At 46.8% G+C, this 15,792-nt stretch overlaps 1 protein-coding gene across 3 annotated transcripts in view; it reads right to left on the bottom strand.

Annotated features, from left to right (window-relative positions):
• CTIF (cap binding complex dependent translation initiation factor) overlaps nt 1-15,792 on the bottom strand; it is a 419,064-nt gene that overhangs the window by 311,349 nt on the left and 91,923 nt on the right. For all 3 annotated transcript variants that reach the window (XM_075586030.1, XM_075586013.1, XM_075586021.1), the window contains exon 2: nt 9,016-9,212. In XM_075586030.1, coding sequence (XP_075442145.1) covers nt 9,016-9,195 — 180 coding nt within the window. In that variant the 5' untranslated portion in view covers nt 9,196-9,212. The remainder of the gene's footprint in view (nt 1-9,015; nt 9,213-15,792) is intronic.

The raw sequence follows: 15,792 nt of genomic DNA, 5'->3' as shown, positions 1-15,792 counted from the left end.
GTAATGCACCACACCTATGGTAACACCGTATGTTCTTTGCACCCACATCAGATCTGCGATTGGGGGGGGGGGGGGGAATACCCGTTACATTTGGAGGCGCTGCTGAGATAGACCTGGGGTGCCCTGTTTTCATTTTTTCCAAATTGTCCAATTTATATTTTTCACCATGTTTGGGCCCGCAAGCCATGAGGCCCCCGAACGAACCAAGAGGACAGAAGTATCCCCGCGACATGTGCTAGTAGTAGGGGATGTTCCCAGTAGTGCAGTGAAGTTTAAGGAAATTTGTGAGGCCCTAGGGGGACTCCTGGGCATAGACCAAAGTTGGAAGAGGATAGAGCACCGGTACGACCCCTCTGACCAGTGTTGTAGACTATGGCTAGTAACGGATCAGGAAATATGCCGTGAAAATGTCCCTCCGACCTTACATTTCTCAGGGGCCCCACCAGAAGGCTACCCTCTTGCATACTCAGAGAGCCTTAGTGAGATTACCAGAGCTGTGATCAAAATGGAGGCTCCCTCATCAAGGGAGTCACACCTAAAATGGCGTCTCCCGCCACAGCAGGAGAGCACATGTGCTGCTGACTGCAAGCCTGCACCAAATTGTGTTGCAGAAATCCGTCCGGGACTGGCGGGAAAACCATAGCTCCGCCCCCGCAATGTGAGTGACTCAGTGATAGAGCGAGCCCCTCCTTTACATTCCACCAGGGGGAGCAAGCAAAGTGAACAGCCATCAGCAACTGCTGTTCCCATTAAAAACAGTACAGAGTGCAGAGAAATACACCCTCATTTATATGGAGCATGGCGGTCTAAAGGAGGGAAAATATCCTTTCTGGTGTGCCCGTGCCTACAAAAGGACTTGAGTCTATCTGGTGGTATGGACTTTAACCATTTTAGGCTACCAATAGAATATCGGGTGGCCGTGGTGGAGGACGAGGGGTGTATACGATGTGTTTGTAATCAGTGTGACTTTCCAGGTGGCAAACAGACCTGGGGCCCCAAGTGTGCCGGCTGCGGGGCACAGTTTCTAAAGCCTGTGCTGCTGCAGTCTACAGTCCCAGATCCCAAGCAGGAATCTCAGATGGCAGAACCCAGAGATGAAGATGCTGTTACTTGCTCTACCTCAACCACGGAGGTGGAGGAGCTGACAGACAAGGCTGCCCTAGTCCCCCGTTGCAACCAAGCGGGAAGAACTGAGGCCCAGCCAGCTACGGAAAAGGACGAACCATCGGTGGCGATGCGCCTACCGGTGAACCACCCCAGCAGTGAGACAGAGGAATCACAGGGTAAGGTGTCTGTACGCCCAGCTTCTTTCAGTGAATTCAGCCGCCAGCCACTCGTGGTGATGCGCCAGCCCACCAGTGAAGTTGGGGCCAAAGAATCACCTACTTCAGTTACAGTGTATTCAGGTGATATGGGGCCGTGTGCCCTACAATGGCCAGTCCGGCCTACTCCAATGGTACCATCGATCCCCAGCTTGGGATCAGTACCTGCTAATGACGACAAGGGTGAGTTGACTGCCCCAGGGGTGTTGGGTGTGAGCCTCCCGGTGACCGTGGAGCACGATAGCTCCTTAAGGCTGGCCAGCAGGGCGAATAGCTCCACTCGGCATCGCGTCCTGGCGGAGGTGTCTCCCTTAGAAGATAGCTGTCCAGTGGTGCGAGTGGACCAGTACCTATCGCCTATCGTCCAGGTGAAGAGAACAGTCAGCCCCATCGTGGTGTCCAGTGAAACACAGATGGTACCTGACAGTGTTCCAGAGGAAGAGGAACCCATCGCAAGCCAGCGGAGTGGTGAGGAATCTCCTTACTCCCCACAGGCTCCAGTGGAGGTGGCCGTGAAAAATGCCCCAACTAAAGTTCATGCTGAGCAGAAGAACGTAGCTGGACATCTGTGTGTCACCATAACTGAACAGAGTGTGAGCCCGTGCGCTCCGACCCAAATGGTCCCAGGACGGGGATCCCACGCTCCCGAGACAGCCGACGTGGGAACTGGCAGCGTCCCGAGGACCTGTTGGCCACCGGGAATCATCGCAGTGGTAAGGTATCAACCCTTTACCCCCTGCCGGGTGAACCAGAGACTTTGAGGAAAGAGACATTGTTCAGTTTTCGCTTCTCAGTGGAACCTCGCAAGTAGGTAGGGACAAGGACTGTGGGGCAAAGGATCTAGTAAAAGTTGCCTCCTTTGGGCCCAAAAAGAAGGAGCGCTCCATTCACCATGTGGTGGACCGCGGAAAAAGGCAAGACCTCCTGGCCTACTGCATCCATGCCACTGATGGCCGGGTAAAGGTCTGGCCAAGAGACACTGTGCTATTCCTTCCACCAGGGGGAGGAAGTAGTACGGAACCGGAGACTGTTATCCCAGAGCGTGCTCGCCGAAAGATTCACCCCGGGGAGGCTCACGGACGCAAAAGTGAGGTACCCCCACATGATCAGTTAGGGGCACCCCACAACTGGTCTCAGCTAGTCTCGGGTATAGTATGTGAATTGCCATGTACCCTGTTGTGTAAAGTCGAAATGATAAGTTGTATTTTCTATGCACTGCATTTTGATTATATAAAAATTGTGCCGAGTGACGTCGTTCCCCAAGCGGGGACGTTGGATTTTCACCAGGGGGAGAGTGTAAGGGGGTCACCCCCGGTTCCCCTGATTTTCCTTTGCCCCCTGCCTTACCCCTGTGGTAGTGGGGGAAGGGGACGGCGACTTCTCACGGCGGACACCGCCCTCTTGGTTTTGGCGCGAGCTTCGCCCATGCGCAGTAAAGATCGCGCACGTGGTCCCCATAGGAAAGAGCTGTGCCAAGGACTACAATTCCCAGCAGCCTCTGGGGACTGCACTTTCACCCTGGTCACAGGCAGCATTGAAGCCAATAGAGCTGGCAGCTTCTCATGCTGCAGAGTTGCAACAATGTTGTGTGCAGACAGGGTTTTTGTCAGTTGCAGCACGTTAGGCAGTCAGAGACCGGAGCAGCCCAGGGAAGGAGGTAGGGTACAGGAGTCGTGGACTCCCTGTACTAGGCCAGCACCCCCAGGGCCCGAGATAGCTCAGCTCCCCAGTAAGGTGAGTGTTGCCAGGGACAGCCCTCAGGTTAGGGACCCTGCCACTTACATTAGTGGGAGCTGGGAAAGGAAGGTTACAGAGAGTTGGAGTCAGGGAGCTGTGAGGGAAGGAAGGGTGCGGGGAGCGAGTGCAGCTCCTGCCCCATAGGTACCCACACCCCAGGTAGGCCCCAACTCCCCACTAGTTTAGTGGGTTAATTACTGAGGGAGGCCCAACTAGGGACGCTGCCCTTAGCATAGAGTGCTGCCTTGTCAGAGTCACGGCTGTTAGTGCTGTGAGGTCTGACAGGCAGGCACCTTGTTGCGCAGCACGTTGGCTGCCAGATCCAGTGAGCTACAGCTTGCTGCTGTAGGCACTGGGACTCATTAAGTATTAGTGAGGCTGAGGGGACTTGGGTAGTTAGGGGAGTGGGATAGGTCATTACCCCTGCAGGCCCATAGGAGTTCCCCAAGCCACTACAGGTTGCTGTACTACAGGGACAGGCCCTAGGTTAGGGTTCCTGTCACGTTAGTACCACTTAGATAGACAGGGACACAGCAGACGCTGCGGTTCCTGCTAAGAGGTTCGGACCCACGTTGGGGTCCACAGAGACTGTTCACCTATTCGGACCACCCCGGGCGGTCCACGTGCAAGGAGTCCGGTTGGGGATCTGAGGACGTCATCCTACTACAGACCCTTTGTGAAGAGTTGCTGACCCCGAGGTATCTAATACATAAGTGCACCACCGGGCCCTTAGTGTAATTGTGACTGCGCAGTCACCCATTGACTCTCTCTGCAAGAGTGCGGGACATTGGGTGGGGTTCTTTGGACACTGGGTGGGATCACCTAGTGTTGGGGAAGCATCCTGCGCGACGCAGTAGGTGTCTCCTCTAGAGAGGGACACAGGTTATATTGTGGTACTGCCGTGATACGTTGTTATATTGCATGTTAGTAAAGTCCTTAGTTATTATACCCACTGTGTATGTGATTATTTGTGATTGTCCTGCGAGGAACCACTCCCCCTTTGGCGGGAGCCATCGCAGGTGGAGGCGCTGCATCGTGTAAGTGATCACCGTTAGTATTGTGTTATGTCCCAGGTTCCCCGTGGCGGAAGCTCAGCCCTCCTGTGAGCCAACAGGTAATGCACCACACCTATGGTAACACCGTATGTTCCTTGCACCCACATCAGATCTGCGATTGGGGGGGGGGGGGGAATACCCGTTACACCCATATTGCAGGTTGTGGGCAAACTATCAAGTTTGTCATGGCGAAAGGTGGAATCGCAATTTTTTTTTAATGTTAAGCGAACCAAACTGTTTTGGACGAATTAGTAAAAGTTCAACCATGCGAGAGAGAAGAAAACACAGTTTTCGCAGTAGCACTTAGATGCACTTTAAAGAGCAACTTTAAATACTGAAGTACACAATGTTAGAGGAAGTGCTACATGGCTGAGTGCTTTCACTTTATGTCAACACCAATATATGTTACTAGGTGGGACTGCAGGCATGTGTCGGGGTTGCAGGACTCTCTGGCCCCTGTCTAGAGGTGATACTGTATGATTGTGATGAACAAACACACTTCTAAGTTTCACGACACTGCCCGTATTAAAGACATTGGGGGTTATTCATTAAACTATACTTTTTTAAAGAACCATACAGGTCAATATTATTTGATGCAGATATGTAGGATAAACAGAGCCAATTTAGACATAGGAGGGGATCATTATGAAAAAGTATTACTCCAGAAAGAAACTCGCTGGATATTAAAAATACACACTATAGGGCCTCAATGGAAAAATGAACCTCGATTGTTATTTGTAACAATGCTATATTTGATAAATTATATATCCTTATTTATGGTCTCTTAATTAGTTCCGAGTCACATTACCCTGCTTAACTATTTATAATGAGCTGCTTCCAGTCCTGATCATGCCCCTGATGAAGCTGTTCAGGCAAAATGCGCATCGGGTTTATGATGTACATACTGCATCATCATAGAGCCGCAACTTGAGAGGAGATCATGTGGCAAGGAGTCAAGATGCCTTGGCTTTGGTCTTCGAGAACACTGAACACCACTAAATAAAGAGGCGCTAAGAAGTCTTCACTAGCAGCAGTATGCATGTATACTTACCATCACTTTCTGTGTGATAGTGCGCCAATCAGCAATGAGATCTCAATTACAGTATTATGGAAGTAACAAGAACTGAATTACCATAATCATCATCAAAACACAATGTATTCAACTGCTCTAGTGCATTTGATGTGCTACGATCAATTGGGTATAATAATGCACAACAGGGCATATTAAGATAAACTGAAGTTGCTTAACCAGTTCTGTGCTGGAAGAACAAGAGTAGGCATTAAGTGCGCAGTCCCATTTAGAAACATATTTCGGCATTTCACTCAAATGAATGTTCAAAGTGTCATTAAGTTCTCATGTTTGTTTCAAATCCTTCTAGGTTGTTGGTTTCAGGAAACCAACATAAGAGCTCTTCCTGAGAACATAGCATACAGACCTGAGACGTCTCACCTACTGTACAAGCGTACACAAGAGACACAGCACAGGTCTCTTGCTCAAGTGTATACAAGAAGAGACCCGTGAGGTTTGGAAAGTTCTGTGCACTATAAATACATTCACAAGGAACTCTTTTGTTGGTCTATTACAGGGGTGGCCAACTCCAGTCCTCAAGGGCCACCAACAGGTCATGTTTTCAGGATATCCCTGATTGATACACCTGCGCTGAAGCAGGGAATTCCTGAAAACCTGACCTGTTGGATTAGCTTGAGGACTGGAATTGAGCACCCCTGCTGTAGGATACGGTGCCTGTAGAAGAGAATGGGCGCTTTGGAGTTTTGCTGCAATGCAGCGATGCATACTTCAGCTTCCCTCTCTGGATAAAGCTATTGCGAAACGTACGTCAGAGGGCGTCATGACGTCACACACCACGATTTCCATCATGGACGCCTGCAGCTCCAAGCAGACCTGATCGTTACACAGACTGAGTCTCCCTCAGCTGCGCACTCACCCAGCTTGCCCCACAAGGATCGTGTCCCCAGGGCAAGCACAGATGAGTGTTTTGAGGGTCCTCTTTCCCTCTTTCTGTCCTTACCCCCCCTCTCCCCCCCCCCGTGTGCTGTAGGGGTATATTATTGAGGGCCAGATTGGGATACCACACGATCCTGTTGTACTGCTTCCCCCACAGGGTTAGCATATATTGGTGTGTAGGGATTCCCCACTCATTTTCTGTCCCTGTGTGTAGTTACTGACGAACAGGGTCAGTTTATGTGGGCTTTTACTGCTACACTTCCCATTCTTTTGACCACTTACCTGAGTGGATATATATTGCAAGCCTTTATTAGTGTGATAATTAGCCAGTGTTGGGATTCCCCTATACCTTACACTGTTGATCATTTTGTACGCCATTGTTATTACTTTTACAGTACATATAGTGATGCGTGGCCTCATATGTTCATGAGTCTATATACACACTAGTGCTTTATGTGAGTGCTGATATTTCTTAGCGTTCCAGTGGCGTCATGTACCAGAAACAGCCCCTATAGACATGATACAACAGGCATAGGTGTCTGTGTTTCTGGATTTTCACAGTGCTAATGTTATAGTTCTATTTGGACTATTTTGGGCAACCCGCTATTTAGAGACCCCCTATGGGGCATCAGCACTGTATTGATTTCAGTTCACCTTATTCACTACATTTTTTGGTACCATTCCATTTTTTAATAATCCCCAATAAAGTATTTTAATATTATAACTATTTTTGTTTGGTGAAGTTTTTCTCTGTTGTACTGCATGTTCAGCAGGGTGCTCTCTCCTTTCAGACTCTAAGTGCATTATATAGGGCCTTATCTGTATGTACAGCCTCAACCAGGGGTGAGCAAACTTCCTGCGCAGCGCCCCCTCTGCCTGCTCTCCTCCGTCGTGCCCCCCCTTACCTCCAATGAAGCAACAAATGACACTGCAGGGTCATGTGACGTCACGTGACCCGCGGCGTCATTTGATGTCACGTCCCCATGGTAACGGGCGTCATTTGCCGCCGCGTTGCCATGGAGACGCGTGGACTGAAGCCGGTAAGTGAATTTACAGAGGCTTCGCGCTCTCAGCGCGGGCCCTCTGTAACCGCCGCGCCTCCGCAATAAAGTCTCCCGGTTTGCGCACCGCTGGCCTAAACATCGGCTATGGCCCAATAAAGAATATTTTTGCAACAAAATCCCATTCACCTATTCTCTTCTTCTACAGGAATTGAGCAAGGGAGCAGGCGATGTGGTCAGGGCGAGAGTGAGCAGCCAGCTTAAGGCCACACGTATAGTGCCGCGATGTCACCGTCGTCGCTAGCGAAAGTTGTATTTCGCTTTGAGGCGGCGTCGCGGGCGACCAGGCCATTGATTGGTTCAGGGGCTGTCACATGAATAGGCAGACAGGCGCACTAAGGGACACTAGCTCATTTATTTAAATTCCAAAACATAATATAGGTAACACAGTGATATCAGTGACACAGTGATATCATAAGACACACCAATTAGAGGTTAAAAACAATGTGAGGTAGAGAGGGGAACAGGACACTATCGCATCTGCCCTGCGCATTCAAACAGAAAGGGTCTGGACCCAATCAGTAAACATACCAGATAGCAAGGAGACACAAAGGGTCCTGCACAGCCTCCGCCTGTAAAACTCCATGGGAACAGTCTCACGTGACCTCTACGCGTTTCGCACGTAGTGCTTCCTCAAATATTCCTGGCTTCCAAAAATTGTGTCGCCACGTCGCTGTCGCGCTTACTATAAGCGCACGCAGTGACGACAATGCATTTGTTTTCGGGCGACGTCGTGTCGCCGTCACTATAAACGCGGCCTAACACTTGGAAAATGTAGAGACAAAGGAAGTTCGTATGAAGGGAATGTTTACTCAATTTAGAAAAAATGTATTCCTTTATTACTGGCGCATTTAAAAAAAAAAAAAAGAAATAAAATAAAACATATGCCAGTGCACTGGATATACAACCGGGTACAAGATTAAACACGTAGAGTATGACTTGGTAGATACAGATTTTTATTAAACCAAAATCGCTAATTTAAAGAATTCAGGTGCATAGGTGCAATAGCGACAAAAAGTGGTAGATGTCGACACAATCTCTCTGGTCAATCTTCTAAAATCAACGTCAAGATTAACTATGTGAGGGAATCTCATTTCACGATTCAAATATTTATTAACTACATAAATCGGATATATTGGAGGTCATAAACAATTCAGACGAGGATGATTTCTGGTAGAAGGGCTTGCACAGATTTTCCTATTTAGTTATTCAGTGTTATACACGTAGTTAACATTTGTAACCCATGCGGTTATATCTAAAATTTGACTTGACTCAACAAAAGAGTTCCTGATAGAAGTATTAACAGTAAGCAATTGTTATGTACGCGTAGCTTCTGTTTAAGAACATTAAATTAGAAAACTACAGGGAAATATGTCCTTAGTCAGATCTTCAGAGTGTGGTTTTGGTAATCTTATTATCATACATCTCAGTCGCAACTTCTGACCCAAGGTTGTAGAATAAACTAGTTAACTACTATGTCAATAAAAGTAGATCAATAAGCATTGGGCGCCAATTAATACGCATTTGGGTGTTTCTTGCGCTAGCTACTGGGTCATGACATCTATTTGTTTTTTTTATGACCTGCAGTTCTTTTTTTTATTTTCAAGATCAAAAAGATGTATAGAATGTTTTACAAGTGTCTGAAGCCCTGATGTCGTTGTTTTTATTAGCAAAGCAATGCACTGGCTTAATCTACATTCTTGTTTCTGCTTTAGTCCTTATAGACTTCCGGCAACAGACAACCACAAAACAAGACTGCCCGTTGTACTGTATCGGGTTGGGAGGTGGCATAGAAATAAATGGAACCCAGGAAATGGGGATTTCTTCCGAGAAACTAGTATCTGCACCGAATATTACGTTGTAACGTAACTTACCTGGGAAATATTGGACTGAGTTTTATCACTTTCTCCATCTCCTTCAGTCTTGTCGGTCAGCAGTCCTTGAACTTGGTACTCCAGGACGTAGCTGTCGATAAACCTTTCCAACTCTTCTATTTCCTGGGAGCGGCTACTTCCAGCTTCTGAGGATGCTGATGCCACGGAGGAGTTCTCCATTACTGCTTTAGGGTTGGCTGAAGGGTGCATGAAAAGAGGAAAGTTCAATTCAGAAACCTGGGAAATATCAAACTGCAAATACAATACATGTGTGCCATCGATCTCAGCATCTGAGTGTTGATAGGACAAGGTAACCCCTTTCTGCTACTGCTTGCTTCCAACATTAAGGGCCCAATTCTGTAATCAACCAAACCAGCTGCGTGAGCCGTTTTTGTCTGGCAATCCCCAATGACTTTAAAAATGGCCTGACCTGCTTCTTCAGTGGATACAGAATAACCCACAGGAATTGTGCATAGACTTCTGGTATGGAGGATGGATTTTTGGCCACTTTGCTACTACCCGTTCATGGACTCGCCTTCCATGAATGTATCTAAACTTCTTTCTAAGCCCATTGATTGAAATCACAACATCCAGTATCATAAAGCAGTTCGCTCGGTTTGTCGTTGAAGCCAATCTGATGATTCGTATCTAATTGGCTTGTTATCAAGAGACTGCAGAGCCAGTACACTGTAAAAGTTCTTCAAAAGATCATTCAATTTAAACATTACCTAGGGAACAGGTAGAAACATGGCAGAGAGGAGGACAGGAAGCCAAACCTAAATTAACATTATAATGGTACCAAACAACTGCATGGCACATTTTAAAAATTACTTAAATATAGTTGTATAATTTTTCAGGTATGAGGCATCACTAAGTTACATTCGGCTCTACATCATACAGCTCCATTAAGTGTGATTAAGTCCCACATCTTAAGGCAAAATTGACCATGGTAATCATGGTGTCGTGGTATAATATAATGTACATGTTTGACTGGAATTCTTGTGTTCTCGTTTCTACCAATGTTTTCTCTGTTTTGTCCACACAGGATAAAACATTTTGACACTGATCAGTTAGGTCACCTCAGATGTGGCATTTTTTGTTCACTGCACAGCGAAAAATAGAAAATATAGTAGCGCTCTCCTAGACCCCGTATAATCTGGCTTCCTCCTTGCTCACTCCACTGAAACAGCCCTCACCAAGATATCTAATGACCTCCAGGCTACAAAAAGACAAAGATCATTACACTTCGCTCATATGACTTGATCTCTATGCAGCCTTTGATATTGTGGACCACCCTCTTCTCCTTCACATTCTCCAGAGCTCTATCCTGGATTTCCTTTCAACTCTCTCCTCATAATTGCAGTGTCTCATTTGCTAGCACCTGCTCTTCCACTGTCGATCTATCTGTGGGCGTACCCCAGGGCTCTGTCCTGGGACCTCTTCTCTTTACACACTCTTTCTAGGTGACCTTATCACATCTCTAGGATTCAAATATCATCTCTATGCTGATGACACACACATTTACCTTTCAACCCCTGACCTTATATCTGCTGTACAGACGACAGTCTCTGAATGTCTCTCTGCTATATCATCCTGGATCGCCCTCCGTCGACTCAAACGTAACATGTCCAAGATGGAGATCCTCCTACTTCCTCCCAAGCCTGGCCCTGCTGCCCATTTCTACATTACTATTGGCAGTACTATCAAACACCCGGTATCACAAGCACGCTGCCTAGGTAGCACATTTGAGTCCTCCCACACATTCACAACGTAGCTAAAGCCTGGCGTTTTTTCCTCTGTAACATTGCAAAGATACGCCCTTTCCTCTGTCCCTCTACTGCTAAAACTCTAACGCAGGCCTCATTCTTTCCTGTCTTGACTATTGTAACCTTCTACTGTCCGGTCTTCCTGCCTCTCACCTGTCTCCCCTACAATCTATCCTAAACGCTGCTGCTCGAAATCACTTTACTCTTTCCTAAATCTGTCTTAGCATCTCACCTGCTGAAATCCCTCTCCTGGCTTCCTATTAAACTCTGTATCACTTACAAAATTCTGGCCCTCACTTAAGGCCGAGTCCATAGAAGGACAGGCCGTGCTGACCCGTGCGGACGCTCCGCGCTGAGCCCCTGCATCCTCAATGAGGATGCCTTGAGAGGGGGCTCACGCGAGCGTCCGCAGGCGTGCGGAGGCGCTGGAGTTTTCAGCCGACAGCCAAGCTGTTTTTCAGCGCGCTGTTGGCTGAAAACATCCAATCAGCGTGGAGCTGCGTCAACGTCACAGCGCCGTGACGTCGGCGCCGTCGGTTCGTCGCGGGCGATTGGCCCAGCGACATCACTGCCCCGCCTCCCTCAGTCTCCCCCCGCCTCCGATCGCGCCCGCTGGCTCGCCTGCATGGGCATGAAATCGCGCAGATTTCAGCAGGCGAGCCTCAGCGTCAGCTCGGCTCGGCTCGGCTCAACCCTCTATGGCCCCAGCCTTAGGCTATAGACTCTTCTGCCCCGCCTTACATCTCAGCCCTTATATCTCCTTATACACACATCCTTGCTTTCTGCTCAGAGATGTCTTCTGTCTACCCCTTTTGTAGCTAAAGCCCTCCCCCGCCTAAAACCCCTCTCACTCACATTGGAATGCCCTTTCCCTCAATATCCGACTGGCTCCATCTCTCTCTCCACCTTTAGGACCTTCCTTGAAACACACCTCGTTAAGAAAGCATATGGGTAGCTCTGCTGGCTGAAACTATACATCTCAGATGCACCGACCTTGACCCCTTGCAGGTGCACTTAAAATAAAACCCTCCTACTGTCTCCAAGTTCTCCCTACTTACCACTTAGATTGTAAGCTCTTTGGGCTAGGGATTCCCTTTCCTATTGGTTACTCATGTCTGAAGCGCTTATTCCCACTGTGTGTTATATTATGTCACGCATATTACTGCTGTGAAGCGTTGTGTACCTGGATGGCGCTATATAAATAAAGATACACATACATATGTAGCCATGTATAAAAATGGTATACAGTTCTCTCATATGCTGGCAGTAAAACCTGGTAAGTATGCAGGATTGCCAGCATCAATCATGGAGGTTTGCCCTCACACCCTGGTGATGTGTCATATGTACACAAGGGGAGTGGTAACATGCTCTGTGTCCACTATTAGTGACACAAGATGTGTGGCTGTTTTCTGAGTGTATATAAGACACAACACTGCCTAAAGTTAGTGTGTCAATCAGCAGTTCAAGAGTGTGTTAATCAAGGGATCAATATGGTCCAGTTCTGGAGGTCTGCAGCAGTTAAAACTGTCAGATATACCAAATAGAATCTACACTGTGATCAGGGACCTGACACACAGGTGGTGATCTCCCTGAGGGGAGAGTTGACCCAACTTCATAAGGAGGGAAGGACCTTCTGAAGGGATGAACCGTACTACAATGAGCGGTTGAGTACGACCGCTGTGAGGGGCAGGCTGCTAAAGATGCTAATAAAGATGCCCAGATTCACCAGACCCTTGCTGTGTATGTGTGGAGTCATTGCACAGAAGGAGACACCACAGAGGAGGTCCTCATCAGATACATCCCCCTGCGGACGCAGAGATCCTGATGAGGTGGAGGCGCTGCATCAGATGTGAGTAGGACTCAATCCCCACTACCTCAGATGCCTGTCTTGCTGATATCCCCATACCAACCCAGCGGGAAACTCAGGAGTCCTGTAAGCCAGCAGGTGCACCACACATACATAGACGTATCGCCCCAAACACTCTACCGTAACTACCCTGCTAAAAGTTTGCAATGAAATCCAGTGTGGAATGGAACGGGGTCAACTCACTGGTGCAATATTCCTAGATTTTGCAAAGGCTTTTAATACTGTTGATCATGCTATCCTGCTCAACAAACTCCAGAGCTCTGGAATAGGGAAGCATGCTTTAAACTGGTTTCAGTCCTACCTATCAGGTAGATCCCAACATGTGTCCATCTCAGGCTCTAACTCCAACCCCCTGGATATCACCTGTGGTGTCCTTCAAGGCTCTGTTCTGGGGCCCCTACTCTTCTCAGTGTTCATCAATGATCTTCCCACAGCTTGTCAGGAAGCCTCAATACACATGTATGCAGATGACACAATCCTATATGCACACAGCCATAGCCTCTCTGACCTTCAACACATACTTCAGTTTGATTTTTTGAGACTCAAAAACTGGATTTCCCAAAAAAAACTGTTTTTAAACACTGACAAGACTGTAACAATGGTGTTTGGGACCAAGACTAAATTTTTAAAGCTTCCAGCGACTGAGCTCCAGATTAGAACCAACACTTACACCACCCTAACGCCTGTTACTAGTTTTAAATGACCCCCACTTAACATTCGGGATGCACATTAATACCCTGAGAACTAAGAACTATGCCAAACTAGGGGTACTTTACAGGAACAAATCCTCCCTAGGTCTCCTGGTCAGAAAACGTATCGCACAGCAGATGCTAATGCCAATTATTGACTATGGAGACATAGTATATGGCTCGGCACCTCAAACCCACCTTAGCAAACTTGACACCCTCTACAACTCAATTTGTCGTTTTGTTCTCCAATGCAACTATAACACACATCACTGCGAAATGCTCAAAGAACTAGATTGGTCATCACTCGAGTCTAGGCGCAAAGTTCACCTTTCCTGTCTTGCCTTTAAATTCTTCATGGGCAAGCTACCCAGCTACCTGAACAAGCTCATCACCCCTACCACATGCAGCACCTATCACCTGAGATCAGACTCCAAAAGACTGTTCATGGTCCCATGGCTCAACAAAGTATCCGGCCGCTCCTCCTTCTCTTACCGTGCACCCCAAAACTGGAACAACCTACCAGAGACTCTTACATCCACCACCAGTCTAAGTTCTTTCAAATCTAAGGCTGTCACACATTTTAATGTGGTCTGTAACTGTTTCATACGCCCATAATACAAATTATCTTTAACTGTGCACGCAATGTCTTGTATATAATGTATATCCTGCTCATTATGTAACTGTATTTGAAAACATGTATTACTTGTCTTAACTCTGTGCCCAGGACATACTTGAAAACGAGAGGTAACTCTCAATGTATTACTTCCTGGTAAAATATTTTATAAATAAATAAATAAATAAATAATGGGACCAGTAGACCACAGGGGCCAATGTGAGATTGGGTGGGTCTGGAAAAACCGTTACACATACAACACAGCAGGCTTCTATTATGACACTTTTCACCCATGGATCCCAGGCTGATGGCACGGATGTAACCCCCTGAATGCCAGAGAGGTAAGTAACGCATTACTGGCCACTGTGGCATTCCAAAGAATGAAAAATATGGAAATAGGACTTATTTGGTGCTTCCCTTAACACATGTTGAATTTAAGAACAGAAGAATATTTTGGACCCTTAAAAGCAAGAGGTTGCAATAAATTAATTTTTGGAATCTAGGCCTGGTATAGATGTTAAATTGTTGACTAAGCGTAGCTCAGGGGTTCCCCACTCCGGTCCTCAAGAACCCCCAACAGGTCAGGTTTTAAGGATATCCCTGCTTCAGCACAGGGGGTTCTTGCAGTTGGGAGCCACTGGCCTAGTTCAGTGGTAATGTCACTGCCTTTGAAGTGGATTGACCTGGTTCGGATCCCAGTATAACTCTCCTTGTGTAAGTTACTTCGTCTGTACAGGGACTTATTGTGCCCTCAACATTCTATGTACAGCGCTTCCCACACTGCCAGCACTCCATCAGAAAATATTATTATTAGTTTTGGTTAAAGCAGCCGTCAAAACTGCCGTTTTTTTATTATTATTTTTTCCCCTTTAATATGTGCATCAATACAACCCACACAATGATAAGTAATTAGCTAAGTTGCCGATCGATCGGCGAAGATTCGGCTCGGGGGTTCACCAAATGCCTGTTAGTGCAGCAGAAGAGGACCAAAGAGGCAAAGTTCTGTGGGGAAGATCATGTGACCAGGCAGTCACCAGATACAATTGTTGCACTGTTAGAGAGAGGGCAGGGCTCAAAAAAGGGTGTGCCAGAGCCTGTTTCAGAAGAGGAAGGGGATGTGACTTTGTAAATGGTTGCTATAGAAACAAAAAATGCTTGTTACATTTAATACATTAATAATGTAATTCAGATTGTTTAAAAAAATGCTACAAGTATTTTCTCATAGTACAGAAGTGACTTATTTAAAAAAAAAAAAAACACGTAGGATATTGCTTGGTCTGCAGCTTTAAATGACATTGAAGAGAAGCTTTGAGTACTTTTCTTGCAGTTTAACAGGCTTTTCATTTGCTCTGCTACCATGCAGTGTGGATTTTGGCTGGTATTTGATTTACCAGAAGTCTATTGAGCTATTACGCGGACTGGATTCTTGTACATGGACCTTCATTCCTCGAGGTAGCACATGTTGTGTAAAAAAAAAAAAAACATCCTTTGATTCCTAGCGTGGTGAACCACATGGATCAAGACGACGATAATCCCCAGTGTTTGCTGTGCTTTTATCTACCCAAACTAATTGCTCAAGCATCAGCCTTGATACCAGCTACCTTGTTTCTACCTTTGCCCTCTTTGAAGGTGTTACAGGGGAAACTGCAAATGTAAATCCCCAGTAATCCTCTCTCTCACTCAATACATACCTAGTATAATTGGGGATTTTGCAAGGGCTTGCTGAACTGTTGCAAAATCAACAAGAATTAAAAAAAAGGTAGGAGCAGGTCCCACGCTAGGAAATGAGCACCGACTAATGCTCAGTGATAACATACAGTATAATACTAAAACAATACTGCG

This window comes from Ascaphus truei, chromosome 1 (genome assembly GCF_040206685.1).
Source record: "Ascaphus truei isolate aAscTru1 chromosome 1, aAscTru1.hap1, whole genome shotgun sequence".
NCBI classification, from domain to species: domain Eukaryota; kingdom Metazoa; phylum Chordata; class Amphibia; order Anura; family Ascaphidae; genus Ascaphus; species Ascaphus truei.
This window is presented reverse-complemented; position numbering and strand designations above follow the sequence as displayed.